At 57.5% G+C, this 24,732-nt stretch overlaps 9 protein-coding genes across 9 annotated transcripts; all 9 read right to left on the reverse strand.

Annotated features, from left to right (window-relative positions):
* Nucleotides 1-896: 896 nt before the first annotated feature.
* LMJF_30_2940 (conserved hypothetical protein) lies at nucleotides 897-1,919 on the reverse strand (the record flags this gene model as incomplete). The annotated part of the gene is made up of 1 exon (XM_001684848.1): nucleotides 897-1,919. One exon carries the CDS (start codon nucleotides 1,917-1,919, stop codon nucleotides 897-899), a length of 1,023 nt encoding a protein of 340 aa, XP_001684900.1.
* Nucleotides 1,920-4,744: 2,825 nt separating this feature from the next.
* LMJF_30_2950 (phospholipase c-like protein) lies at nucleotides 4,745-6,958 on the reverse strand (the record flags this gene model as incomplete). The annotated part of the gene is made up of 1 exon (XM_001684849.2): nucleotides 4,745-6,958. The coding sequence occupies one exon, from the start codon at nucleotides 6,956-6,958 to the stop codon at nucleotides 4,745-4,747; it is 2,214 nt and encodes a 737-aa protein (XP_001684901.2).
* A 1,550-nt stretch (nucleotides 6,959-8,508) lies between these two features.
* On the reverse strand, nucleotides 8,509-9,186 carry LMJF_30_2960 (conserved hypothetical protein; the record flags this gene model as incomplete). Its single annotated transcript, XM_001684850.1, has 1 exon — nucleotides 8,509-9,186. One exon carries the CDS (start codon nucleotides 9,184-9,186, stop codon nucleotides 8,509-8,511), a length of 678 nt encoding a protein of 225 aa, XP_001684902.1.
* Nucleotides 9,187-12,372: 3,186 nt separating this feature from the next.
* Nucleotides 12,373-13,458, reverse strand: LMJF_30_2970 (glyceraldehyde 3-phosphate dehydrogenase,glycosomal; the record flags this gene model as incomplete). The annotated part of the gene is made up of 1 exon (XM_001684851.1): nucleotides 12,373-13,458. The coding sequence occupies one exon, from the start codon at nucleotides 13,456-13,458 to the stop codon at nucleotides 12,373-12,375; it is 1,086 nt and encodes a 361-aa protein (XP_001684903.1).
* Nucleotides 13,459-14,187: 729 nt separating this feature from the next.
* LMJF_30_2980 (glyceraldehyde 3-phosphate dehydrogenase,glycosomal) lies at nucleotides 14,188-15,273 on the reverse strand (the record flags this gene model as incomplete). The annotated part of the gene is made up of 1 exon (XM_001684852.1): nucleotides 14,188-15,273. The coding sequence occupies one exon, from the start codon at nucleotides 15,271-15,273 to the stop codon at nucleotides 14,188-14,190; it is 1,086 nt and encodes a 361-aa protein (XP_001684904.1).
* Nucleotides 15,274-16,085: 812 nt separating this feature from the next.
* On the reverse strand, nucleotides 16,086-17,405 carry LMJF_30_2990 (conserved hypothetical protein; the record flags this gene model as incomplete). The annotated part of the gene is made up of 1 exon (XM_001684853.1): nucleotides 16,086-17,405. The coding sequence occupies one exon, from the start codon at nucleotides 17,403-17,405 to the stop codon at nucleotides 16,086-16,088; it is 1,320 nt and encodes a 439-aa protein (XP_001684905.1).
* Nucleotides 17,406-17,986: 581 nt separating this feature from the next.
* LMJF_30_3000 (conserved hypothetical protein) lies at nucleotides 17,987-18,601 on the reverse strand (the record flags this gene model as incomplete). Its single annotated transcript, XM_001684854.2, has 1 exon — nucleotides 17,987-18,601. The coding sequence occupies one exon, from the start codon at nucleotides 18,599-18,601 to the stop codon at nucleotides 17,987-17,989; it is 615 nt and encodes a 204-aa protein (XP_001684906.2).
* A 508-nt stretch (nucleotides 18,602-19,109) lies between these two features.
* On the reverse strand, nucleotides 19,110-21,653 carry LMJF_30_3010 (conserved hypothetical protein; the record flags this gene model as incomplete). The annotated part of the gene is made up of 1 exon (XM_001684855.1): nucleotides 19,110-21,653. One exon carries the CDS (start codon nucleotides 21,651-21,653, stop codon nucleotides 19,110-19,112), a length of 2,544 nt encoding a protein of 847 aa, XP_001684907.1.
* A 1,386-nt stretch (nucleotides 21,654-23,039) lies between these two features.
* On the reverse strand, nucleotides 23,040-23,426 carry LMJF_30_3015 (putative Lsm5p; the record flags this gene model as incomplete). The annotated part of the gene is made up of 1 exon (XM_001684856.1): nucleotides 23,040-23,426. The coding sequence occupies one exon, from the start codon at nucleotides 23,424-23,426 to the stop codon at nucleotides 23,040-23,042; it is 387 nt and encodes a 128-aa protein (XP_001684908.1).
* Between the last annotated feature and the right edge of the window lie 1,306 nt (nucleotides 23,427-24,732).

Genomic DNA, 24,732 nt, shown 5'->3' on the forward strand with positions numbered 1-24,732 from the left:
CCCACGCAAACACATTGATCGGGTGTGCATACGGGATGGAAGTCGGGGACGCACCCGTGACCTCTAAGGGAGTTGGAGGCGATATTCGAGGTGCCACCTGATTCGAGAGCCTTCACAGGATCGTACGTCCGCAGGCGTACGCGTGGCCAGAGATAGGGGGGCATTCATATGCAGCAGCGCGTTGCCGCTTCGTCCGATAGAGCGTGCTTTCTTGATCAAGTCCACACTCCCTATAACACAGTGACTGGTAGACCAACACAGGCACACACGTGCATGTACACATACAAAGCTAGAGAAGCACCGCCATCCAAACGCGGAGCGAAGGGCCCTGCAATGCAAACCCACAGCGGTGGTGACGGCCACTATTACTGCTGCTCTATCCAGAATGATGACGATCCTCTCTGCACACTCGTGTGTGTCCTCGTGAAATCTCGAGGACTGTGAGGAATATGCGGAGAGGGTGAGAAAAGAGAAGCAACAAGCAGACAGTAAAAAACAAGCAAAACACGGCAAGCAACAACGGGGGCGGGGGTGGGGGGCTTTGCAACGAGGGTGTATGGTGGAGGGAGACAACAGCGGCAAGGATAACACCGAAGGAGGGCCTCAGTCAGGAGAGTAAGAGAGGCGCCCGGTACCAAGGGAAAACGACGGAGCCCCTCCCCCTCTCCTTCCTCGCCGCGAAAAAGCAAAAAAAAAACCGACGACGACGACGGCGGCGGCAAAAGAACAGCGCGCTGCAAATGGGGGAGTGGGCGCGTCCCTCACCGCGGTGCTTCTTCTCTCCATGAGCCTCGCCGTCCTCCTCCTCGCATTCCGCCCCCCCCCCGCCCCCTCTCAGCGTGTGAGTAGCACCACGGGCAGCAGCGGCCGACACGCACAGGGACACACTCACACACTCACAACGTTCTGTCAGAGAGGTTTCCGTGGAAAAGGGAGTCGATCTTGCTTCCCAAGGTCTGCAGTGCATTTTCTTTGACAAAGGTAAGGTAGTTGAGCGGGTTTCTGCCACCGCTTGTGAGCACGTTCCGCCGCCAGTCTGTGCCGTAGTACGATACCCACACCGTCATTTGCAGCTTACGAATTTCAGTAGGGTCAGTCCTGTAGACGCCGCAGTTCTTCTGCCCCGGGACTTCGCCGATACACGTGTAGACACTAGGATCGCCCAACGTGCACACATCTTCGGCGCTGCATGTCGGAGTGAAGCCCACTTTGGCTGGCTGCACCACCGTCGCCGCCACCGGAATGGTGATATTCTTATCACAATAATTGATGCCCGCAGGGGGTATGGTGCCGTTGTTGCACAATACAGGGTCGTAGTTGGGATTCGCAACGGTCGTCTCGGATGCCGCGGCGGCCCCGTCATAATTGAATAAGCCGTTGTGGAGGCCGATCTCCAGAGACAGCATCGTCACAATGCCCACGGAGTTGGACACGCCGGTGTGATCAGCGCCGTTCACGGCGATCAGAACGGTGCCGGTGGAGACGCCTTTCTGGGGATAGAGCGTGCTATTCGAGGCACCAAAGCCGTAGACGGAGAGATACCGAGGCCCCGTGTCCATGGAGAGGTGATCCGTAACCACACCGCTTGTTTCGTCCTTGGTGATGTAGCAGCTGGTCATAAAGGGTGCCCCGATCAGCGTGAAGGAGGAGAGCTGGTCTACAATTGGGCAGAAGCTGTAGGTAGCGAGATGGTGTACCTGGGTGTCGACCGTGAAGTTGTTCTCCCTACAGGTTTGCAACATGAAGCGGAGATTCATCCGCTTTTTGCGCGCACACGCGGGGCCGTTCGTGTCATACGGTTTACACGACGCGGTAGTCCCGCAGTTTTCTTGCGCCTGGGTTGTCACGCAGCCCAGCAGAACGAGGACCGCTATCACACAGAGGACGGCGCTCAGCCGTGGTACACAGGGCTGCAACATCAGCGCCAGTGCGAACAGGACCTTCCGATGCGTAAGTCTGTATTGGTGAGCGAAACAGAGAAGGTGACAACAGGAGGGATCACAGCAACCGTTGCGCAGAAAACGGATGCCGCTGCTTGCACTGGAAAGCTTCGCGTGATGAAGTGGAGGACGGAGGGAGGGGGGATGTGGTGGGCGGAGGGGACACTAGTTGATGGACACAAGCAGAAAAAAGCAAGTGCTTGACGCTGCGAAGCGCACACTCAATGTGTACGTGTGAATATGCCGGCGGAGGCTTCGAGATGCAGAATAACGTGAGAGGGAGGGTGAGTGAGAGAGCATAGTGGTGCAAGGGTACTATAATGCGCCGCAACGTGTAGCGCAAAGACGAGCACTGCATCTCGCCTGCTCGAAAGGTGACAGAGGCTGAAGGAAGAGGGAGTGCGATCGCGGTGGAGAGCAAGCCGGGGCCATGAATCGACCTCACAATTTGTAAACACGAGTCCAACCAGCAACTGCCCACCGTTCCCCTCCCTCTTCTCGGCAGCAACGTGGAGCACAGGGAGGTTGTGGGTGCGTGCGCGCCGGCAGACAAGAAGAAGTGAAGAGAAGGGTGGAGGGGGGGGCTCGGTTTATTTTGTGTGGTTGATGTTCGCTTTCCTTCTCGGTGATCAACTGGGGTCCACAGAAAGAAGTGCGCAGTAGGAGAACCCTGTTACTGTGTGCTGCTAGTCGGTGGGAGTGCGCGCAGACACAGAGACACAGACAGGCGCAGTTTGCAAGTGAAAACCACGAGGAGACGTGAGTGAGTTAAGAGATATAGGCTCATGTTTAGAGGCGCGGGAGGGGGAAGTTTGATAAAGAGAGGGTGAGGGCAGCAAGTTTACCGTAATAAAAAAGGGTTGGTGGGGTGGGGTGGTGGTGGTGGGGGTACACCGAAGACAAAGAAGGACATTAACCGACGACGCTTTCCAAAGAAAACCCCCATTCTCTGCAAGGCGGCATGAACTCCACTCCACTCTTCCCCACCGCCCTGCCACAGGCCCCATTGCGTGGTGTGAAATATGTCGTCGACACGTGCGCTACAGCCATGCGCAGACTCAGACACCTGAGCGCGGCCTCAGCCTCAAGCTCTACCCACCCACCCGCTGCGCAGGTTACCTCACAGACGCTCCCATGGTGCCGGTCGCCACCTGATGCGTCCCCCCTCGGGGTGGCTCGCGGGCTTCTTACCAGGAGGCAGTGTGACGGCCTGGTGGGAGGCTTTTGAGTCGCTCTGACACTCTGCCCATCATATGGATGGCGCAAGCCTGTGCAAAGTCGCAGGTCACACCGACGCGACGCCATCCACGACCTGACCACCGACATCAGCAGCGATACATCGCACTGACTTTCCTACGTCGCAGGAACTTGATCCTGTCGCCGCCAGGGGCGGTTCTGCATGTGGCAGGGGATAGGAGAGGGTTGCTTGGCTTTCCCGCACAGAGTGAGGGCACGGAACCCTGAGATGCCACGCTGAGAGGCGTGCTCTCGCCATCAGGCAGATTAACCGATAGCGAAAAACAGAAGGCAGTGAGCGAGGGCGGAATCGGAGAGGGAGATGCATCGCAACATGAATAAAAAAGACCGGTCGAATTCAGACATGGGCGAGGCGTCGACAGCTTCCAGCACTCAAATGGCAAAATGAGAAAAGGGATGGCGGTAGAAGTAACCTCTTCGGAGCGAGGCGCTTGAAGAATGTCTAGCGACACGCACAAGCACACACGCATATTCACAAACAGCCAGGCAAACACCGTAAGAGAAGGAGCGGGAGAAGATGAGGACAACGATTGCGCGTCGATGCGAAGTACCCGGAACGCATAGGTTGATCAGATTGGGTCGTGTGCCTTCGAAAAAAAAAAGATCAGCCCGGGAGCAAGAGAGAAAGCAAGAGAATCGCGGGTGTGAAGCGGGTACGACCGATCCTCACGGCTTCGCAGTCGTTTCCCTTTCATTTTTTTTCCATCGAGCCCCTGTTCCCGATCATACTGCGCAGCGATGCTCTCGCTTCTTCTCCTCTCAAATCTCTCCCAACACGGTGGAGCGTCGCCACAAAGCAAGGACACGGCCCATCAAAGGAAATAGGAAAGGAAAAAAACAGGAAACGATAAATAATAAGTGCGCGTGGGGTTTGGGGGAGCGGCAGAGAGAGAGAGAGAGAGCGTGTGCCTCTGCTGGCGTGTGTGTGTGTGCTGTGTACGAGCTTGTGCGGGTTTTATGCAGACTGAAGCAAAATAGGTGACAAGGCATTTTATGGAGAGGGAAAAAGACGAAAACACACCACAGCACACACACACACACACCTACAACTACGCACGCACACATACATATGTATATATATATATATATATGGCACTCGAAGGAGGGTGATGGTGGGTGAGTGGAGGGTGGGAGATGAGCAGTCAAATAACATGACAAAGTGGACTCGAGCTACGCACGGTAGGCGCGGAGAAAGTGAAGGGGAGGGGCAAATCTTAAATTGCATGCGGGCATGTGTGTGTGTGTGCACGCGTGTGCGTTCACGTGGGAGAGGGAAGGGAGGGATTGGGGACGGGGTTGGTGAGTCGAGGAGACGATGATCACGAATGGGGCGGGTGGGCGGGATGAAGCGGAGGCAGCAGCAAAATGCCAAGGACGAGGGAGGAGAAAAAGACCACTGGAAAATGCACTGAGAAAATAACCACACGCAGAGAAAGGGCCCTCAAATTCCCAAAGACAGATGGACACACCCCCGCGCACGCATGCACACTAAGCTTTATGCGATTCGCACGGGTCCTCCGTTCACACGTTCCTTCTCCGCCATCACACTACGACTGCGGCGGCAGGTCTACAATGTCGAACTTGCATAGGATAGACGCCCCGGGCAGCGATGCACCGTTCCTGCAGAGCTTCATGGGAACGGCGCGGTAGCCGGTGCGCAGTGCGCGCACCGGAATAACCATCTCACACACGGAGTCGTTCGCAGACGTCGTGTCCTCGTCCATGACCTTGACCGTCAGCAAGCCTATTTCCTTGCTCTCGCAGGCGAGGGTGAACGTCTCCATCCAGTATGGATTCAAGCCGTTGTTGCGCACCACTGACGTCTTCACCTCGGTGCGGTCGCGCTTGTTGATGTACAGCTTCACGTACGGGTCAGTAATGTCGCCCTTCTTCTGCAGAGAAGGCTTAGGAATCTGCGTCCCGCTTAGCACGGTGACGGTGATGGTGCAGGGTGTTGCCTTTGCCTTGCCTGATGGGTTGCGCAGATAATCCGGCTTCAGAACGTAGCCGCAGCCCTTGTTCAGCGAGAACATGCCGTCGTTCAAGCGCATGTCGTCGTCCCACGTCTGGTAGTTAAGTGCCACTAACTGCGCCCCAACAGACCACGCGGTGGTCGGGTTGTAGTTTGAGGAGCCGATGCGAGTGCCCTTCGGGTAGACGCGCACCAGCATGCGCGAGGTCTGCCCGATAAACTCGTCACGGTGGCCCAGCGCTAACTCCTTCACCACGGTCTCGACGTAGCTCTGGATGTAGTACGGCTCCGCGTCCCGGCCCCAGTCGCTTGTTTTGAAGGCGCCCACCGTGACGCAGCACCTTAGCAGGTGCGACAGCGCCCCCTGCGCACTCGCCTCCGCCTTCTGCGACGGCGACCGAGCGACGCCGTTGTCGTTGTCTGAGCTAGTCATCCCCTCCTTCGCGTCGTCCACATCATTGTGGGGCAGCTTCCACTTTACGAGAACCTTTCCCTTCAGCGACTCTGGCGTGTACATCATGTTCGGAATGTCCTTGGCCGTCATAAGCATATCGCCGAGGATGGTGCGAAGGTGACCTGCCATGACCATGGACTGCTCATCCGACGTGTGCACCTCGAGCGAGAGAATGACCGGAAACGGGGAGGCGGTGAATGCGTGGCGGCGGATGGTCTCGATGACATCGGCGAAGCGGATCTTGGAGGTGCGCGTGTGGCCATGATAGATCACCGGGTCATTATCCTTGCCGTCCCAGCAGTCTAGCTCGACGCAGCGGCACCCCGCTAGGAGGGCGCGCCTGTACATCTCAATCCGACTGGAGGACTGGAACTGGTCGCCCGAGAGATACGTGTTGTGCGAGGAGTTGATAAAGTAGTCCTTCAGCGGGTGCGTCATTTCGTCGACCACCCCTGTCTGATGGGCCGGGTCGAGGGCTGGGTTGAGGCAGGGGCTGAGGAGGTAGTGTACGAACTGGGTGAAGGTGATCCTGCCGTTCTTGTCCGGCTTGAGAGTGTTGAAAAGGACGTCACTGGAGACGTCACCCTGAGCCTTGAGAAAGCAATCGAACTCGGCACGAGTCATCCAGTCAACCTGGGCTGCGAAGGACGCGAACAGCGGTCGTAGTTCCTCGTGTTGCGTGAGCTGAATGAACAGCGTGGTGAACTCCTTCAGGTCGAGCGCGCCATCCCCCGAGGCGTCGTGCTTGCGTACGAGATCAGCCAGCAAATCATCGCTGATCTCGACATTCATGCGCACCATCATCTTTTTCGCCTCCTTTAAGTCCACCTTGCCGTCCCGGCTCGTATCCGCTCGCTCCCATGCGGCGCAAATGCAACCCGTGAGCGTGCCCTCCTTGGGCACCGCGCCGCTCGGTGCAAGAGCGCCGCCTTTCACCTTGTAGCCGATCATCTGCAGCCACGTGTTGGCACTGGCTTCATCATCGAAGACGATGTGCCAGCCGCGGTGGATGCGCGTGTTCATTTCGACGATGACATTTGTGTTACTGTTCAGCTTCGCCTTCTTGTAAACCTTGCTCGCTGGGTCCACCTTCGTCACCTCGTAGAGGTCACGGAAGACCAGCAGCTGACGCTTCAACTTCCTCGTGGGCTTGTACTCAAGCGCCTTGCCGTCCGATGTGAGGGAAATAGTCTTTCGCCGGACGAAGCTTCGCTTGGTTAGGCGCTGCAGAGTCAAGGAGGTCTGGAGATGCGAGAGAAGGTTCTGCACCGCCAGCAGCTCCTCCTTCGTTTGGGGAGGGTCCGGCAGCGTCGAGCCGATGGTGAGCGCTGGCATGGCGTCGAAAAAAATCGTGTGGCAACGCAACCGCCGGTGTGTGACAGGGTTTGGCTAGACGCCTGCTTCTTGGCTTGCAATGACGCTGCTCGCAGCACACACACAAAACGACTTGAGTGACAAGCTACACACCTCTCAGTACGGGGGGAGCGGTGGGAAAGCAGGAGAGTGTGCGATAGCGAAAGAAAAAGGGATCACAAACGCGGCGCAGTAATACTGCAGCCGATGATGCACTTGACACAGTTACGAAGACACGAAAAGCAACAAACGGAGAAATAAATATCACATATATATATGTATATGTATGTAAGCACGACGGACTCCGTAGCGGAGGAAGTTGCGACCGTCCGCAATCACGCCGACTCTACGCGTGTGGCAGTGACGGTGTGCTTCAATGACCAGGGAGAAGGCCAACGAAAAGAGTGGTGCGCCTCTTTCTCGTTGCACTCTTCCGGCTGGTGTGTAGAAGACCAGAAGAGTGAAATGTTCAATTCTAGCACTACCGTGAGAGCGTGTGTGCGCGCCGCTATACTCCAGTAGGGTTTTGTGTTTTTTTTGTAGTTTCTAGATCAGTGTCCTATGTGTATTTGGGGGCGGGTGGGCCGGTGGTTGGGGGGGGGGTGCAGCGCGCTGTCTCACTCTACTCCAACTCTTCCATTTTGTGCTGCCGTTTTTTGTTGTTGATTTGCAGGTGGGTTGAACTGCGGTGAAGCGCTGCGTGGGAAAAAAGATCTGCCGCTCACATGCCTATGCGCGCGACACAGTAAAGAGGAGAAAGTGGTGGTGGCAACATGGGTGCAGTACCCAGAAAGTGGAAGGTGAGAGGGCAGCTCGTTGGGGAGATGACATGAAGCATATCCTGGAGGCAGCAGAGGTACAAGGGAATAATGGCAGACATGACCATTATGCAGAAGTTGCGGGACAGCGGCTGAGGACCAAGAGCAAAGACCGAAGAAAGGCAGCCGCCTTGGCAATATCCCCATGCCGCTCTGACGTGCGGCGCTGCTTTTCTTGTCCATTCATGCCCTCGTAAACACTACGCGCCGCAGCCTTAGGAGAGAGAGCGAGGGGAAGGGGGGCAGCAGCTCTGATCGGTTTCACACGTGGATACCTGTGTAGCTCAGCCAACGAAAAGCAAACCCAAAGAGAACGCAAGCAAGCGCGTAACACACGAGGGAGGGGGGAGGGAGAGGGAAGGGGGCACACAGCTGCACATAGATGTGCAACTGGAGCGCTAGCCAGCGAGGTTCAAAGGAGACGAGAGCGCCATCATACAAGAGTGAAGAAGGGGGGGGGAGCATGCACCGTGAGCGTTTCGTGTATGGCTAGTAACGGTGCGCCACCGTCGTTGGCAGATGAAGCGGTGTAACGGAGCGGGAGGAGTTAAAGGGACGAAGCTCGTGCCTCGCACAAGGACAAGTTGTGTGCGCCGCGCAAACAGAAACGAGGAGATCCGCGGACACCGGCACATGAACGCCTTGTGCCCCCCACCCTCCCCTCGTGCGACGCTATCTGCTGCGGTTGCTTTCTTCCAGAGGAACACGCATTGGCTATTGATGGCCACAGTCCTCGTGGGCGCTGTCCTTCTTGGCGTACGCTGGATGCACCTCGTAGCTAGCCTTTCCTGGGTGCTTCCAGCGGTACCGCTCTGGATCAAAAACGGAACGGTACACGTGCGGGTCCGGCTCCTTGCCGTCCTGAAACGGGCTGTTACGCAGCACACCACCCAAGTCGCGGATCGGCTGCCGCAGGTCCTCCTCAGACTCCGGCGTCGTCGAAATCTTGTGCTCTTCCTCGAACCAGTCGTCGTCGTTGTCCTCGTCGGTCGACATGTTGATAAACTTGAGACGGCACCACTTGCAGCAGACTACTTTATTGCGTGGGCACTTGATAAAGATGCGCGGGTGCTGCAGAATAAAGTGGCCGTGCCCCATGCACCAAATACGCGACCGGTACACCGGAACTGGCGGAATTTCACAGATGATGCCACCGCGGCTCGTGTAGTTCAGCTGCGGCGTCTTACGCCCCGGTCCAAGGATGCCGGGATGGAGACTAGACAATTCGTCGATGCCGGTGTTCCATGTGTATTTGGGGTCCTTAGGGTGCGTGAAGACGAGCTGCTTCTGGTTCGTGATGCGGCTGGCGTACTCCAGCGGCATGTACACCGGGGGCCCGTAGTAGCCCCGGTTGTCTGAGAAGGTCCACAGCAGCGGGAGCGTCCTCTTCATTGATTCCTCACTTTTACTGCGTGTGCCTCACCGAGGTTGCCGACAAAAACAAAAGGAAAGAGACACAGTGCGGCGGCTAAGCGCAGTGTGAACGCAGTGGGAAAGACGCTGCGATAGGTGACGCAACACTCAGCTATGCCTAGATGTCGTGCGAGCGAGGGCGAGAGGGGAGGGGGAAAGAAAACGAGTTCGCTACGAAGTTCTCAATGAAAGCAGCCCGAGTAAGTTCGGAAAGGGAAGAGGAAAGAGTTCTACACTTAACACAAACAGAGACAGAAAGCACTAACTAGCTACGGCTATCACAAAGAGCTAAGGCGGGGGATGGGGAAAGGAGGGTAGCAGAGCACACGAACACAAACTATACCGCACCTCTGCTGCCGTCGTTCGTTAGCAGATCAAGAACTGCGTATGACCTCAGCAAACGCCAACGCAGGAAAGGGCGAGAAGACGGGGGAGGAGCGGCACTGTCAGCGATATGGATGTCACTTTCGAGAAGCTCCGCTGTGATCTGTCTCCCGCTGTTCACTATCCTCTTTCCTTATATGCATATAACTATATAATGTGCCTTGGTGGATGTCTCTGTGTGTGTGGGGGGGGGAGGGGGGGAGGGGTGCCCGTTGCCCTTTTCAACGAAGGCGACGAGCACGTGCGTGCGGGGGTAGAGATCGGCGCGCGCGCGCGTATGCACATGTATGTGTGAGAGAGAGAGAGAGAGACAAGAGAGCGAAAGCAGTCGAGCGCCGCGAGCAGCAAGCAGAAAGACCGAAGAGGGCACAGGGAAGCAGCGTGAGGGCGTGCTGCACCGTGCAACAGTGCAAGGAGTAGTGCGCGTGTGGTGCTCTCTGTCTACGTGTACTTGATACTTTGTGCATGTAGGTGTGCGCCTGCCTTGCAAACACGCCCACAACACACCGCTAAAGATACACACATGCATCTCACACTGAACGGAGAGGATGGGTGGGGAGTGTGTGTGTGTGCGCGCGCGCGTGTGTGAGGGTGCTCTTTTAGCCCCCAAGAAGAGAAGGGCCTGTTGGCACCGAAGCACCCACAGCGATTGGCACACGACATATGTGCTTACTCCCGCTGTGCGCACCCCTCTCTTCCCCACACGCAGCCACACCACTCCCACATACGGCTGTCAATGGGTGATACGAGACGCTGACCGAAGGTCACTCGCCCCCCCCCCCACACACACCGGGCATGCACATATGGGAGGGGGTGGGAGATGGGAAGAAGCTATTTTGCAGTTGAACACGTGGACCCCCCGACTCACCCTGCGCCACACAAGGTCCTTTTTTGTTGCTGTTTTCATTTTTTTTGTTCATCAATTTCTTCGCTGCAGTCATGCGCATGGCTTCGGGAATAGAGAGAAAGAAGGAGGAAAGGGAGGGATAGCCTTTGATCACCAAGACGTGCTGGTAACGACATCCAACAACAACGTAGAGGCATAACCATCTGCACTGACGAAGAGGAAAGAAAGGATGGGAGGGGGAAGGGAGGAGGAGACGGCGGTGAACAAAGTGAAGGGGTGAAAGCAAGCGAGTCGCGCACACATTTTCGCTATTGTTGATGGATTTCCTTCCGTCCTTTCGTTCTTCTGTGGGTATCACACACGACAAGAAAATGCGAGAGAAGAGAGGACGGTAACACGCACGCACACGCACAAGGAGTTGAGCTGTAGTGAAAGGGGCGGAGAGACAAACATGGGTAGTGGACGGAGACGAGGGGAAACAAAAGAGGAGGGCAGCTGCACCACCACACAGAGGTCGCCGAGGGCGTGTGGAGGAGGACGCTGCAGTTTGGGGGAGTGTAACACTGGATTTGGAGAGGAGAGGAGCGCACAAGGTGACTGCGACGAAAGGTGAAAGGGCGGTGATGGGACGATGAGGCGATAGCGGTAGAAGATGGCGAGTCAGCCGGCAATAGCCAGCTTCCATATAGTCGAACCTCTTCTATTACCAGTCCGCCATATCCATGTGTCAGCATGCCCTCTACTCGCCCCTGCACTCGTTTTTGTTTTTGTGTATTTTCCATTGTCTCTCATCCCTCCCCATTCTATCCTGCCTCATTGTGCATGTGCATCGACATACACTTCTCTGTATCATATATAATCTTTTTTGTGGTTGTTGTATTGCTCATCTTCGCTGGAGACATCATCGCGAGTGCGCCTTCAAGGGATACAGCGGCAGAGAAGGAGAAAGATAACAACGCATGGAAGATGGAAACGGGTGACTCTCTGTCCTGCTTCCGCACAACCTCTCCCGCGCACACATATACACATACGCACGTGCAGGACTCCGCTCGCACAGAAAACAGTCATATCATAATAAGAGGAGTAAAACGGGGTAAGAGACAAAGTAGAACAACAACAAAAAAGAGAGAGGGGCAGGGGGGCAGAGGGAGGAGGAGAGACGATGCACAGGTACGTCTGACCAGATACAGATATAGCGCAATGTATATATATATATAGAGAGAGAAAGAGATCGATATGCATGCATGTGTGTGTGTGTGTATAAGAGATTCACTAAAACATGTCAGACTCCTCCACCTGCCCGCAATAAAAAAGTCAAACGGCGGAGAACCAATGAGGCGGTGAGGAAGCGAGGTTGGGCGGTGGCACAAAAGGCAAGAGTACGCCAGAGTTCATATATCTGCATACGAACGAGCGAAAAGGTAGCTGAAATGCAATCTGGCCACCGACGAATACCAGTTGCTTCCCCCCCTTTCCCCGTGCGGCATTCCGCACGTTCGGTCTGCTCCTGGGGTGGGGGAGGGAGGAGGAAACAAGATCCAAGCGTATGAGACAGATCTCCACCACCAAAAAAAAAGAGCCAGCACACACGCACAGGGATGCACAACCAAGAGCCACGGCGCTTGGAGAGGTGCACAAAGGAAAAGTCCTTCGCCCCCCAAGCAAGAAAAGAAGAAAAAAAAACTAGCACAGGCTCAGCAACGCTCTCTACATATGAAAAACAAAAACTCGAAGAGGTACTCCGCGGCTTTTCACGCTCCACTTCGAGACCGCACAACAATGCTCGCAAGCATCGACCGCAGCACACTCGAAAAAGACTCGCTAGAAAAAGAGAAGGAGCACGTACACCGGCAGCAAACACAGCTCACAGCACACACTCGATGAGCACCTGCCAGCTGCGCTGCTATCATAAATGAACAAAGCCCCCCCCCCCCCTACATCTTGGCGCTCGCAGCGTCCGTGGCGGCCATGTAGCGCACCAGGTCCACCACGCGGTGCGAGTAGCCCCACTCGTTGTCATACCACGAGACGATCTTGAAGAACCGCTTCTCGCCGGGTAGGTTGTTCTGCAGTGTCGCCTTGGAGTCGTAGACCGAGCTGCGGTTGTCGTTAATAAAGTCAGAGCTGACGAGCTCGTCGTTGGTGAAGCCGAGAATGTCCTTCATGTACGTCTGCGCGGCCTTCTTGATGGCCTTGTCGATCTCCTGGATCGACGTTTCGCGCGTCGAGCGGAACGTCAGGTCCACGACGGACACGTCCGGCGTCGGCACGCGGAAGGACATGCCGGTCAGCTTGCCCTTGGTCGACGGGATCACCATGCCCACGGCCTTGGCGGCGCCGGTCGTGCTCGGGATGATGTTTATGGCCGCCGCGCGGCCACCGCGCCAGTCCTTCAGCGACACGCCGTCCACCGTCTTCTGCGTCGCCGTGTAGGAGTGGATGGTGGTCATCAGACCGGTCTCGATGCCGAAGTTCTCCTTTGTCAGCACATGCACGATGGGGGCCAGGCAGTTGGTTGTGCACGACGCGTTCGACACCACGTGGTGCGACGTCGGCGAGTACTCGTGCTGGTTCACGCCCATCACGATCGTCTTGGCGCCGCCAGACGCCGGCGCGCTGATCACGACCTTCTTCGCACCACCCTTGATGTGACCCTCGGCCTGCAACTTGTCCGTGAACAGGCCAGTAGACTCGATCACGTAATCCACGCCGAGCTTGCCCCACGGCAGATCCGCGGGGTTGCGCTGCGCCTTCACGCACTTGATGCGGTGGCCGTTCACCACAAGCACATCTGGCGTCTTCACGGACGGGGTGCTCTTCACAGCCTCCACCGTGTACTTCGGGCGACCGTGCACCGTGTCGTACTTCATCTGGTACGCGAAGTATTCAGCATTCGTGCTCATGTCCACGACAGCGACGACGTCGATCTCGTTGCCGATAAGACCCTGGTCACAGATGGCCTGAAGCACCATGCGACCAATGCGGCCGAAGCCGTTGATGCCGACCTTGATAGGAGCCATTTTGTGGTAAGAGAGGGGGTGAGGGATGTTGGTTCGGTTGTGTTGAGAGAGAGAGAGAGCTTGTGTGCGATCGCGGTGCGTGCGGCGTCATGACGGGGAGAGGGAGGGCGGAGGCGGAGGAGGAGTGGAAGCAGGATCGGAGAGGCTGGTGAACGGGTGTGCGCCTAAAATAGCGCGGAAAGCGGACGGGGTCATGTACGCGTGAAACGTAGTGTGTGCCCTTCCGCGGCCGACCTTCTGCCGCCTCACCAGCCGCGCTGTCTGTGAGGGAAGACTCGTGCGCCCATATGTTTGTGTGGTTGGCTGCATGCTTCATACATTCATGAGATGCGCAGCGTCCTACACCCTACTGGCAGCGCCGTCTCGGTCGTATCGCTCGCCGTTCCGTACTCAAGGCAGTGCGTGCGCGCGCCGTGACATTGAGCCGCCCTGCAACCGGGTGTGTGAGATAATAGAAAATATGTGCACCGAGGACCTCGGAAGCACGCGCCAGTGTGTGCATGTGCGGCGCTGGGAGCTGCTGAAGGGTCCCCTTAGCACAAAGGGAGAAATATCGGAAAAAGGGAGAAATCAGGTTGTCTTTTTGGGGGGCTGCTCACGGGGAGAGATCGACATGGCATGACAGCCCCGCTGGCTACACACCAGCACATAGCTCGTACCATGCGCTTGTTAGAGCACCCAGTCCCGCACTCCTGCTGTCGGGGGTGGGGACAGGACTGCGTGCACGTCTTACATCTTGGCGCTCGCAGCGTCCTTGGCGGCCATGTAGCGCACCAGGTCCACCACGCGGTGCGAGTAGCCCCACTCGTTGTCATACCACGAGACGATCTTGAAGAACCGCTTCTCGCCGGGTAGGTTGTTCTGCAGTGTCGCCTTGGAGTCGTAGACCGAGCTGCGGTTGTCGTTAATAAAGTCAGAGCTGACGAGCTCGTCGTTGGTGAAGCCGAGAATGTCCTTCATGTACGTCTGCGCGGCCTTCTTGATGGCCTTGTCGATCTCCTGGATCGACGTTTCGCGCGTCGAGCGGAACGTCAGGTCCACGACGGACACGTCCGGCGTCGGCACGCGGAAGGACATGCCGGTCAGCTTGCCCTTGGTCGACGGGATCACCATGCCCACGGCCTTGGCGGCGCCGGTCGTGCTCGGGATGATGTTTATGGCCGCCGCGCGGCCACCGCGCCAGTCCTTCAGCGACACGCCGTCCACCGTCTTCTGCGTCGCCGTGTAGGAGTGGATGGTGGTCATCAGACCGGTCTCGATGCCGAAGTTCTCCTTTGTCAGCACATGCACGATGGGGGCCAGGCAGTTGGTTGTGCACGACGCGTTCGACACCACGTGGTGCGACGTCGGCGAGTACTCGTGCTGGTTCACGCCCATCACGATCGTCTTGGCGCCGCCAGACGCCGGCGCGCTGATCACGACCTTCTTCGCACCACCCTTGATGTGACCCTCGGCCTGCAACTTGTCCGTGAACAGGCCAGTAGACTCGATCACGTAATCCACGCCGAGCTTGCCCCACGGCAGATCCGCGGGGTTGCGCTGCGCCTTCACGCACTTGATGCGGTGGCCGTTCACCACAAGCACATCTGGCGTCTTCACGGACGGGGTGCTCTTCACAGCCTCCACCGTGTACTTCGGGCGACCGTGCACCGTGTCGTACTTCATCTGGTACGCGAAGTATTCAGCATTCGTGCTCATGTCCACGACAGCGACGACGTCGATCTCGTTGCCGATAAGACCCTGGTCACAGATGGCCTGAAGCACCATGCGACCAATGCGGCCGAAGCCGTTGATGCCGACCTTGATAGGAGCCATTTTGTGGTAAGAGAGGGGGTGAGGGATGTTGGTTCGGTTGTGTTGAGAGAGAGAGAGAGCTTGTGTGCGATCGCGGTGCGTGCGGCGTCATGACGGGGAGAGGGAGGGCGGAGGCGGAGGAGGAGTGGAAGCAGGATCGGAGAGGCTGGTGAACGGGTGTGCGCCTAAAATAGCGCGGAAAGCGGACGGGGTCATGTACGCACGTTGCATTCATGGAATGCTCGAGCGTCAGTGCTGCTGCTTTGCTCTTTATGGTGGTGCCGTGTGCAGCAGCCAGGGGACGGCTCTGATGAGGTAATGTGAGGTGTGTCTCCTTGCACTGACTTGAGTGTGCCATCCGACGCGCTTCTCCCGCTCGCTTTAGGAGTAGACGTGAGGTTTATCGATTTCTGTGATGCATGCCCGACTTGCCGTCATTGCGGAGAAACCGAAATGATTTTTCATGTCATTGTTCTCTACCAGTAAACCTCCCCACGCGCCCATATCCATTCTGCTGCACAGACGCACGCAACCTTCACACACACACACACACCACAATACAGAAAGACATACTGAAAGCCATCGCCCCTCCCCCTTCCGACTGATGTACTGTGCACACGTAACGACAGTGAAGCCCAATGGTGGCCTTCGCACACCCCAATACGAGAAAAAAAAAGGAAAAGAAGGTGTAATGCGTCAGAGCCTTGCCTGCTAGAAAGGAACGAAGAGACGCTGTCACCTGAAGTGTGTCCGCTATGAGAGAGAGCTTAGGCAGGGTGGATGCGCATGCGTAGCAAACCTGTAGAGCCTAGGAAAGAGGGATTCAGGCACCCCTACGCTTGGCTCTCTGCGAGGTACGTCCAAGCGTTCCAAAACGCTACGGACCCACGTTTCAATGTGGCTCGCTTATAGCTGATCTCTTGCGGGTAGAAGACGTCGCGCATCCATGACTGCATCACTGCATGGACGTAGCTTCCGCGGCACAGCCGATACGCGGCGTTTTCAAGTATCATGGCACGTGCGACGAAGAGCGGATTGACTGTCCCAAACTCCTCCGTGACAGCGAGGGTGTTGGGTCCCAACTCCGCCACGGGACGGATACTGCCGGCGGCGAGATTGTACCCGGCGCTGGGGCCGCTTGTGGCGGTTTGGCTATTGTCGATACGCGCCCCAGGGAATACTTTGCGGCACTTTTCAGCTTCTTGGCTGCTTTTCATCATCATCGTATCCACTCCGGTGGGACCGAGACCAGTATGCACGTCAATATAGACTGCTTCGGTCGCGCCGGTGGCGACCGCGTGCTTTTTGAGCACCTCACGCAACACTGAAATGCTTTTCTGCTCCCTGTCGCCACCGTAGTTGATGCCTGCAGGATCGTGGTACTGTCCGGTAACGAAGGCGCGCTTCAGCTTGACGAATCCCTGGCGCGCCAGCGTCTTGGCAGCAACGTAGAGGAGCACGTAGCGGTCAATGAAGCGCGGCGGTGCTTTTGGCACGAGTAACGGTCGGAGATCTTCATAGCCTGCGATATTCACGTCCCGCACCTTCACCGCAGCCCACTCCTCGGTGGAAAGATAGTTGCGATTGAGATCGACGTTCTCCTCGTTGAAGCGGCGGAAGTGGGCCATGCCGTGCGGATTCACGGCGTGCACAAAGAGAACGGACGGGCCAGAGAGAGCAGTCTCGTTCCACTCTTGCAGCAGCTTCACTTGGATGGCGCTGCCCGTATAGCCCTCCACCCCGTGGGTGCCACTGGTGTGCACCAGCAGCTTGTCCTTCCGCTTACCGGGAAAGAAGGCGGTGTCCATGTAGTATTCTTCGTTGCCCCTCTTGGCGATGAGGTGATGCTCAATCTGCGCGTGGGCAGCCTCAGCGGCGGCAAGGAACCGCTCCCGTGCCAGCTGATAGGAGGAGGAATAGTAAACCTCTGGACAGTCTATTGCACTCGTGTAGTTGCCTGGGCACAGCATCGTCTCCTGAAGGGGTACCAGGTCGATAAACAACAGCCCCGTGATGATCACGAGAAACGCGGAAAGAATGAACTCGCACGATACAGCCATTATTCTAGTATGCGTGTGTGTCTGTGTGTGGATGCAATGATGCGCGTGACAACGTGGAAGGCACGAAAAACAACAAAAAAACGCGTCGGCCATACAAGCACACCCAAACAAGGAGCAGCAGACCAAAGGCACCCAGCCAGTCATAAACCCCGAGGCGGTCCCGAAGCAACAAGCGAGTAGGCAAAAGGAGGGAGGGGGTGTGATTTGGTACGACTGCGCATGCAGGAGATGCATGCGCGACGCGATCAGGGATGCATGAAGGGCCATACGAGAGGCGACAACAAAAGCGGGGGAGGAGGAGCAGGCCCCTGCTACCACCACCGCTGTGCACGAGAGATGATTGACGCTCACACGCGGACAGCATTTTCGTCGCTGTGGCCCTTCAGGGTTTCGTCTTTCAGTTTCTCTATCGGTGGCTCTGGCTGTGCCCATCATACACCGCGACCCACGCGCCTCCGTCACGGAGGCTTTGCAAGAGAGAGAGAGAGAGAGTAGCGTATGCATACAGACACAGAACCAGGAAGCAGTGCAATCCCCACCCCGGAAAAAGAAGAAAAACGTCTTCCCGTCTCCTTTTCCCGCCAGCCTCTGATCACCCCGAAGACGCTCATGAGGCGTTCTTGCGTGGGGTGTGCCTGTCTGTGCCGGACGAGGCGCAGGGAGGGTCCTCTCGCTCACAGGTAGGGGATGTCGTGGTGAAAGCGAAGCGTCATGACTCCGGCTCGCGTACTCAGCTGCTTTGTGGCGCGCAGCAGCTCCGTCTGCGTTGCCTCCACAATGTGCATCAGCTGCACCTCCAGCACGTGACAGCGGTCCTTGGCGAGGGCCTCGTCGGTGCTCATGGCCAGGAAGCGCTGAAGCACTGCAGCGATGGCGGTGAAGAGTGGTTCCGGCAGTACCAGCGCTAAGGCGGCGAGGTGCTCATGGATGATGGAGAAGAAAGTTCGACGTGCGTGTGTGGGACACTCCTGTAGATCGCGGAGCGCACACCGCAAGTAGTGCAAATGAAGCAGCACGCGCACTTCGGGGTATCGGGCACTCAAGCGGTCGGCGCTGCTGATTTCGGCGACCGATGGAGCCAGAGACTCCGATGACGACGGCGTCGTGGGGGGCATCAGCGCCGCATCCAAGACAACTTCGGCGGAACGGGCCACAGAGCTCTGGGCCGCGCTGAGGGCAATGAAAGAGAGCAAGGGACGATCGCTTGGCCTAAAGTCCTTGACAGTGTTGATGAAGGACGGGTGACGTGGCGTCCCGCCACCATGCGGGGGAGGAGAAAGGGTAGTCATCTGATGCGTTGCGACCTGGTGCCAGAAAACAGGAAACAAAAAATAGACCGAGGAGCGGTGGAGGTGGGCGAGAGAGGGCGCAAAGAAGTTCTTAAACATGTACAACGGCGTCGCTGAGCTTGACGGAGGAGAAGGGGGCGGTTGGCGCGTCATCGGCGGGTCCGCATCGCCTCCGTCCGCCCGCCCGCACCTCCGCGACTGCCACTTGCACCCATCACAAGGCGTTATGCCACTCGCAGATACCCCTACTCTGCGCCCATGTGTAGAGGTTCGAGCATTTTCTTTTTCGATCGGTTTTCAGTGCTCTGACTGGCAACGTGCACAGTGGTCGCTGACCACGTGAAGTCGCGAAAGAGAAAGCAGAAGAGCGGGAGACAGCGTGCAAGACGGCCCGTCTGCTTCCGTTTCCCATTGCTGCTGCTGCTGCTGTTTGTGTCTGTGTGCGTGTGTGATATCTACTCGAGTGTCCTTCGACTCCCCTGCCTCTATCTTCTCTTTCAGGTGCACTCTAGTCTGCGCCGAGGTCTTGCAGGAGGCGCCAAGCCGGGTGCTCGGCCCGAAACGCATGGAGCGCTTCACCGCACAACCCGCACGCTATCAGATCCAATTTCAGAGCCTGTTTGAGGTCCTCGGCGGCTTGCGGCACCTGATGCAGCTGCAGCCGTGACGTGCCGCGGCTGTAGTAGCTGTTCGCTGTGGATGGCGCCTCTGGTGCTAGCCGGATGGCCCGCGTGAAGTCATCGACAGCGGCGTTGTACTTGCCGCACTTTTCAAAGCTGATTCCGCGGTTGTACAGCGCATGGGCGTTGACTGGGTCGGTGGCAAGGACCTCGGTGTAGTCTCGGATTGCATCCTCAAACAAGTTCAAGCGTGCAAAGCAGTAGGCACGGTTGTTGAGCACCTTCGTCGCCACGCCTGGATGCTCGCGCAACGCCTTTGTGTAGTCCTCGATCGCCGCCTCATACCGGCCCAGCTTTCGAAAGGCAAAGGCGCGGTTGGTATATGCCGTGTGACTATGTGGTGCAAGCTTGATGGAGGCGCTGTAGTCGGCAATCGCCAGCTCCAGCTTGCCCATGTTGCGATAGGTATAGCCGCGATTGTGCAGCCAGGCAGAATTCCGCTGGTCGAGCCGGATCGCCTCGGTGAAATCCGCCAAGGCTTTGTCGTACTGCTGCAGCTGATCATACACGAGGCCACGGGCGTTGAGCGCGAAGGTCAGCTTGGGGTTGAGCCGCAGAGCACGATTGAAGTCCTCGACAGCCGCCTCCAGCCTCCCCAGCTGTGCCAGCGCTGCACCGCGGTTGTGATATGCGTTTGCGTTGTTACTGTCGATCTGCAGCGCAGCTGCGTAGTCTGCCACCGCCTCCTCGTAACGGCCAAGCTTACTGAAGCAGTAGGCCCTGTTGTAGTGCGACTTGAAGTGCTTCGGGTCCAACGAGACGGCGGTGGTGTAGTCGGCGATGGCGGCTGCGTAGGCACCCTGCTTTCGCTGCGTAAATCCGCGGTTGTGGTAGAAGTCGGGATGGCGGTCGTCAAGCTCGATGGCGCGGGTGAAGGCCTGCGTCGCGCGCGCGTGGTTACCCTTGTGATCGTAGCTGATGCCGAGGTTGTAGTGCGTAAACGGGTTGCGTGGGTCAAGATCCAAGGCGGCAGTATAATCTTCGATGGCGCGCGTGTAGTTCATCAGCTTATCCTCGCAGAAGGCCCGGTTGAATAGCGCCTTGAAGTGCGTCGGCGAAAGTTCCAGCGCCCTTGTGTACATGTGGATGGCTGCCTCGAGCTCGCCACGTCGGCGGTGCTCTAACCCGCGCTGGTAAAAGTCATGCGCATAGCTGAGAGGCTGCCCAGCCGTTGCCGCGCAGGCGGCGGCGCGGCTGCCCTCACTCTGCTGCCAAGTCTCCGCCTCCAGCACGTCGTCCGGCAGCCACTCCTCGCCCTCGCGGTTGCTGGAGCTCCGTATACACGTCGGGTCCATCGCGGCGAGCATGCCGTGCCCATTCTCGGGATTCTCGTGGCGGGGGCGGTAGGAGGCGGCGATCTCGTGCGTTCGAGCCGCGCTCACGTCCTCGACCGTCTCGTCCACGTTCACGACGCTGCCGTCCAGCAACGATTCGGTGCTGGAAGAGACGCTTGTCAAGTTATCGTCGCTGTGGTCTGAGAAGCCCTGCGAGATTCGGCGGCCGAGAATCGCTGAGAGGGGCGTCGTGCCGGCGACCGCAGGAGGCATTGTGTACTCTGACAAGGACACCGTCGCCACAGCGCTGTCCGAGGCCTCATCCATAGACCTACGCTTACTACTGCTCGCCATGGCGCCGCGTGTGGAGGCCGGTGAGCATGGGGTTGACTGCTCTGGCGCGAGAGACCGGTCAGTGAGCTGCGCCTTTTCTGATGCAGGTGTGGACACCTGCTGCCGCAGCGGCGAGACTGCGTCGGAGGGCGGCCGGACAGCAGTGCTGCCGAGCGGGAGAGGGCCCAGCCTTGGCCGCAACGACGGCAATCGCATACGTCGTGGTTGTTGCTGTTCCGAACAACGGCGACGCTCTTGGTACCGGCGAAGGTTCGCCCACTCTCTTCCCACCTCGTCCAGCTGCAGCGCCGCTTCGTAGTCAGCGATGGCGCTGCAGAAATCGTCGAGTCGCGCGTAACACGCAGCCCGCTCGTAGTGGGCCCGCTGATGACCTGGCTTACGCTGCAGCACATCCGTGAAATCGGCTACGGCATCCTTTACTTGGGACAGGCGAGCGCGGCAGACACCTCGGTAGAAAAGAGCCTCTGTGAGGCTGTCAGCTGCCGCACCTGCGCTGATGCCGTGTACAATACGATCAGTTTCCTGGATCCAGTCATCCAAGTCCGCGCAAGCCGACGCGTAGTCATGTAGCTGCACATACGCCTTGGCTCGAAGCAGTCGAGTGAGGCGCGTCTCGGCCCCTCGCTTGAGCAGATCGGTGTAGCGCGCGACAACATCCTCCGGTGGCAAGCACGGGTTGTAGTGAGAGACAGGGACGCGGGAGGAGGTGGTGGCGCCGGTCAAGGACGATGTGCTCGTGTGCATCCCGATCCCGTGGTGGCCACCATCAAGGGGGAGGGGAGATACAAAGGCGAGAGACACAAAGGCACAGGAAAGAAGCGCAGGCGAAGATGGGTGGGCGACAGAAGAAACGGAAACGCAGAAGAGAGACCCACCCAAACACACGAGCGCGCTACGGATGGAGCTGCTGGAGGCCGCACTTGACAGACCGCACGGCCCACCCCTCGCTTTCTTTCCCTTCGGAAACAGTTCCGCTTTGAAAAAAAGTGCGCAAGACTGAGCAAGAGAGCCACCGCAGGGAAGAAGGCCGATATGCAAGTGCTCGGTGGTGGTGGCGGCGAGCTGTGCGAATGGACAAGGGAGAGAGGCCGAGGCAAGAGAAAAGGAGGTGCCCACCTCTCACTGGCCACGCATAAGAAGCAGCTGACAAAACAAAAGCAGGGGAAGCGAAGGAAGAGAGATGGTGTCGACGGTGATGGTGACTGAAATGCCGCACAAGGTGTCACCGCCTCAATGAGGCAAACCAAAAACGACAGCACGTAGGCACGCAAAATCTAAAAGTACACAGAGATGGATGCAAGGAAAGTTCACTCTCTTGTGAAGGATGCGGTTTTGACCCAGGGGTGCGAAAACGAGATACCTTTCCTCTCGGCCTCCTCTCGGCACGTGTGTGCGTGCGGGAGGAGGGGTGAAGGTGGTGGTGGTGGTGGAGCGCTCCTGACCGGCAAGGGCGCACCTCCTTTGTGCACCCCACAACAAGCCGTCGAGGAGCTAGAAGAGTTGAGGGGCGAGGAGAGGGGTGTGCGGCTGGGCAACCATACGCGCAGGTGTGACGGTCTCTTTGTCGGTTTTTTTTTTCGCGGCTGCGCGGCGCTTCGTATGTGGGTGATGTAGATGATTGCCACAAGAAGTGCCCATGTGTATGCACATCATCATAGCGCCCGTGTATGCAAGCGCACGCGAATGCACAGTAGATGACGAGGGCTGGAGAATGATATACCAACAAAAAACGAAAGAAAGGAGGTTAATGGAAAGAACACACGAGCGTGCATGCGCGATAGGAGCATAGAAGGGAAGAAACCGGTGTAGCGAAGCGGCCAGAAAGTAATGCAGTGCGCACTTGTCCATCGACCCAGCCAGCTGCCAATGTCATCGCTCATCATGTGCAGAGGCAGACAGACAAAGAAAGTGCCGCTATGGTGCCTGTGTGTCATCATGCGAGAAGGAGATGCAGCAGTGCTGCGGCTGCCCATCACAGCCGCCGTCTGTGCAAACACAAAGTAGTCGTTTGTTTCTTTCAGATTTCGTTGCAGCTGTCGACAAACACCATCACCGAAAAACCGGAAGCTGCTCTCCGAGCGAAGGTGGGTCGGCGCCGATAGATACCACGGGTATCCGTTACTCACTCTCTCACCGTGTCGACGGGGCGGCGTTTGCGAGCTGCACCATGCGCGAGCTATTCGCCTGCCGCCCTCCAACGTGGTCAATCACCGATTTATCTGTAGTAATACCGCTATCGTAACCAACGGAGACGACAGAGCTGCCGCGCACAAAGAGAACGGCCGCGTAGCACTCACGGGTTGTTGCATGCACCCCGTCGCGATTGCGGCGGCGCTTGAGAATGCGCTGACGCTCGACATCGGTGAGGATGAGATTGCCGCAGCTGCTCAGCGAAACGAGGCGGCCGGTCAGGACGCTCGCGTCGTCCAGCGTCACATTCACGCGGTTACCGACGTACATGACGAGGTTCCGTTTCTCGACGGCCACCGCCGCACTCGACGCAGCGGCTGTAGTCATGGTGCTTATTCTTTCCCCTTTTCTTGCGTGTTTTGGTGTGTTGGATCTCTCGTGGTGCCAAAGAAAGGCAGTGATGGGCCTTCGATGGGGTCTTGATGCGTTGTTTCTTTCGACCGCACAATCACGCAAACACGGTAGTGATAGAGCTCCCGGCAACCGTGGCGCAAGCTGCGGGGAGGGTGGGGGGAGGACCCGAGCCGGAAGAGGGTGCGCCGTCTGAGCGTGACCCGTGCACACCACACGCAGGCAAGAGCACAAAAGGAGGGTGCGAGCGCAGCATTGGAAGAAGAGGATTGCATGTCGGGCCAGGAAACATAAAATCCGATTTGGCGGTGGTGTGAAGAGGAAAGGGAGGCGCGACACATACGCACTCGCTCTTTATGTGCGTGCCTGCCACCTCTTTCTACGCGCCCCATCGGCCGGCACTCAGAGAATGACATGCACCTCGCATGCGTGCACAAAGCGCGCGCGAAAGATGCAGTTGAGTGGGCATGTTGCCTTTGTGTGTGTGTGTGTGTTTTCGTTGTTTCGTCTCGCCGCCTTTTTTTTCTCATTGGTTGCATCGTTTAAGCATTTCTGTTTATTCGGCGTGCTTGTTGTTGCCGTACGTTGTGTTTCGTGCGCACTTCCACTTCCACTTCCCTCCCCCCTCCCCCAGCACACAAATCGGCGCGGTGGGGCGGAACAGCAGAAGATGGAAGCAGAGAAACAGGGAGTGACAGCGAAGGAAGTGACACGGGAGCAGAGGAGATAGACAAATGAACATACAAACCGATGAGCAGGGGCAGGGGCAGGGGTGGGCGGGCGAGAGAGAGAGAGGGAAAGGGAGCAACACAGACACCGGGCAAACAAGCAGTTGTTTGGCTTGTCTTGTTCCGCATTGACGGCTGCTGCGTCCTCTCTTTCACCATCGCCCATGCGCGGAATATGATGAGAGAGCCTGGCAGACAGAAGAGACGGAAGTGTGTATTGTTGTGTGTGTGTGTGTGTGCATGGATGTATGTAAATGAGGGTATGAGTGCCTATGCATAGATGTGTGTGTGTATGTGCACAGAAGTTTCTGTGTGCATGTATGTCTATGTTGCAAAGAAGCATGCGCCGCGGCGACACAAGCGAGGAAAGCAGGAGCGGCCCCACACGCGCACAGGCAAGAGACAAGAAAGGACGGCCGCTGAGCGACGCAGAAAGGCAGGAAGGGGAGGGGGAGCAAAGTGCGGGAGTGTGCAGCTACGAATCGTCTCCTCGATGCAAGGGTTAAGGGGAGAGGGAAGACGGCCCGTTGCGTGAACCGCCAAAGGTTCCGAAA

Source organism: Leishmania major, chromosome 30, assembly GCF_000002725.2.
Source record: "Leishmania major strain Friedlin complete genome, chromosome 30".
Taxonomy (NCBI): domain Eukaryota; phylum Euglenozoa; class Kinetoplastea; order Trypanosomatida; family Trypanosomatidae; genus Leishmania; species Leishmania major.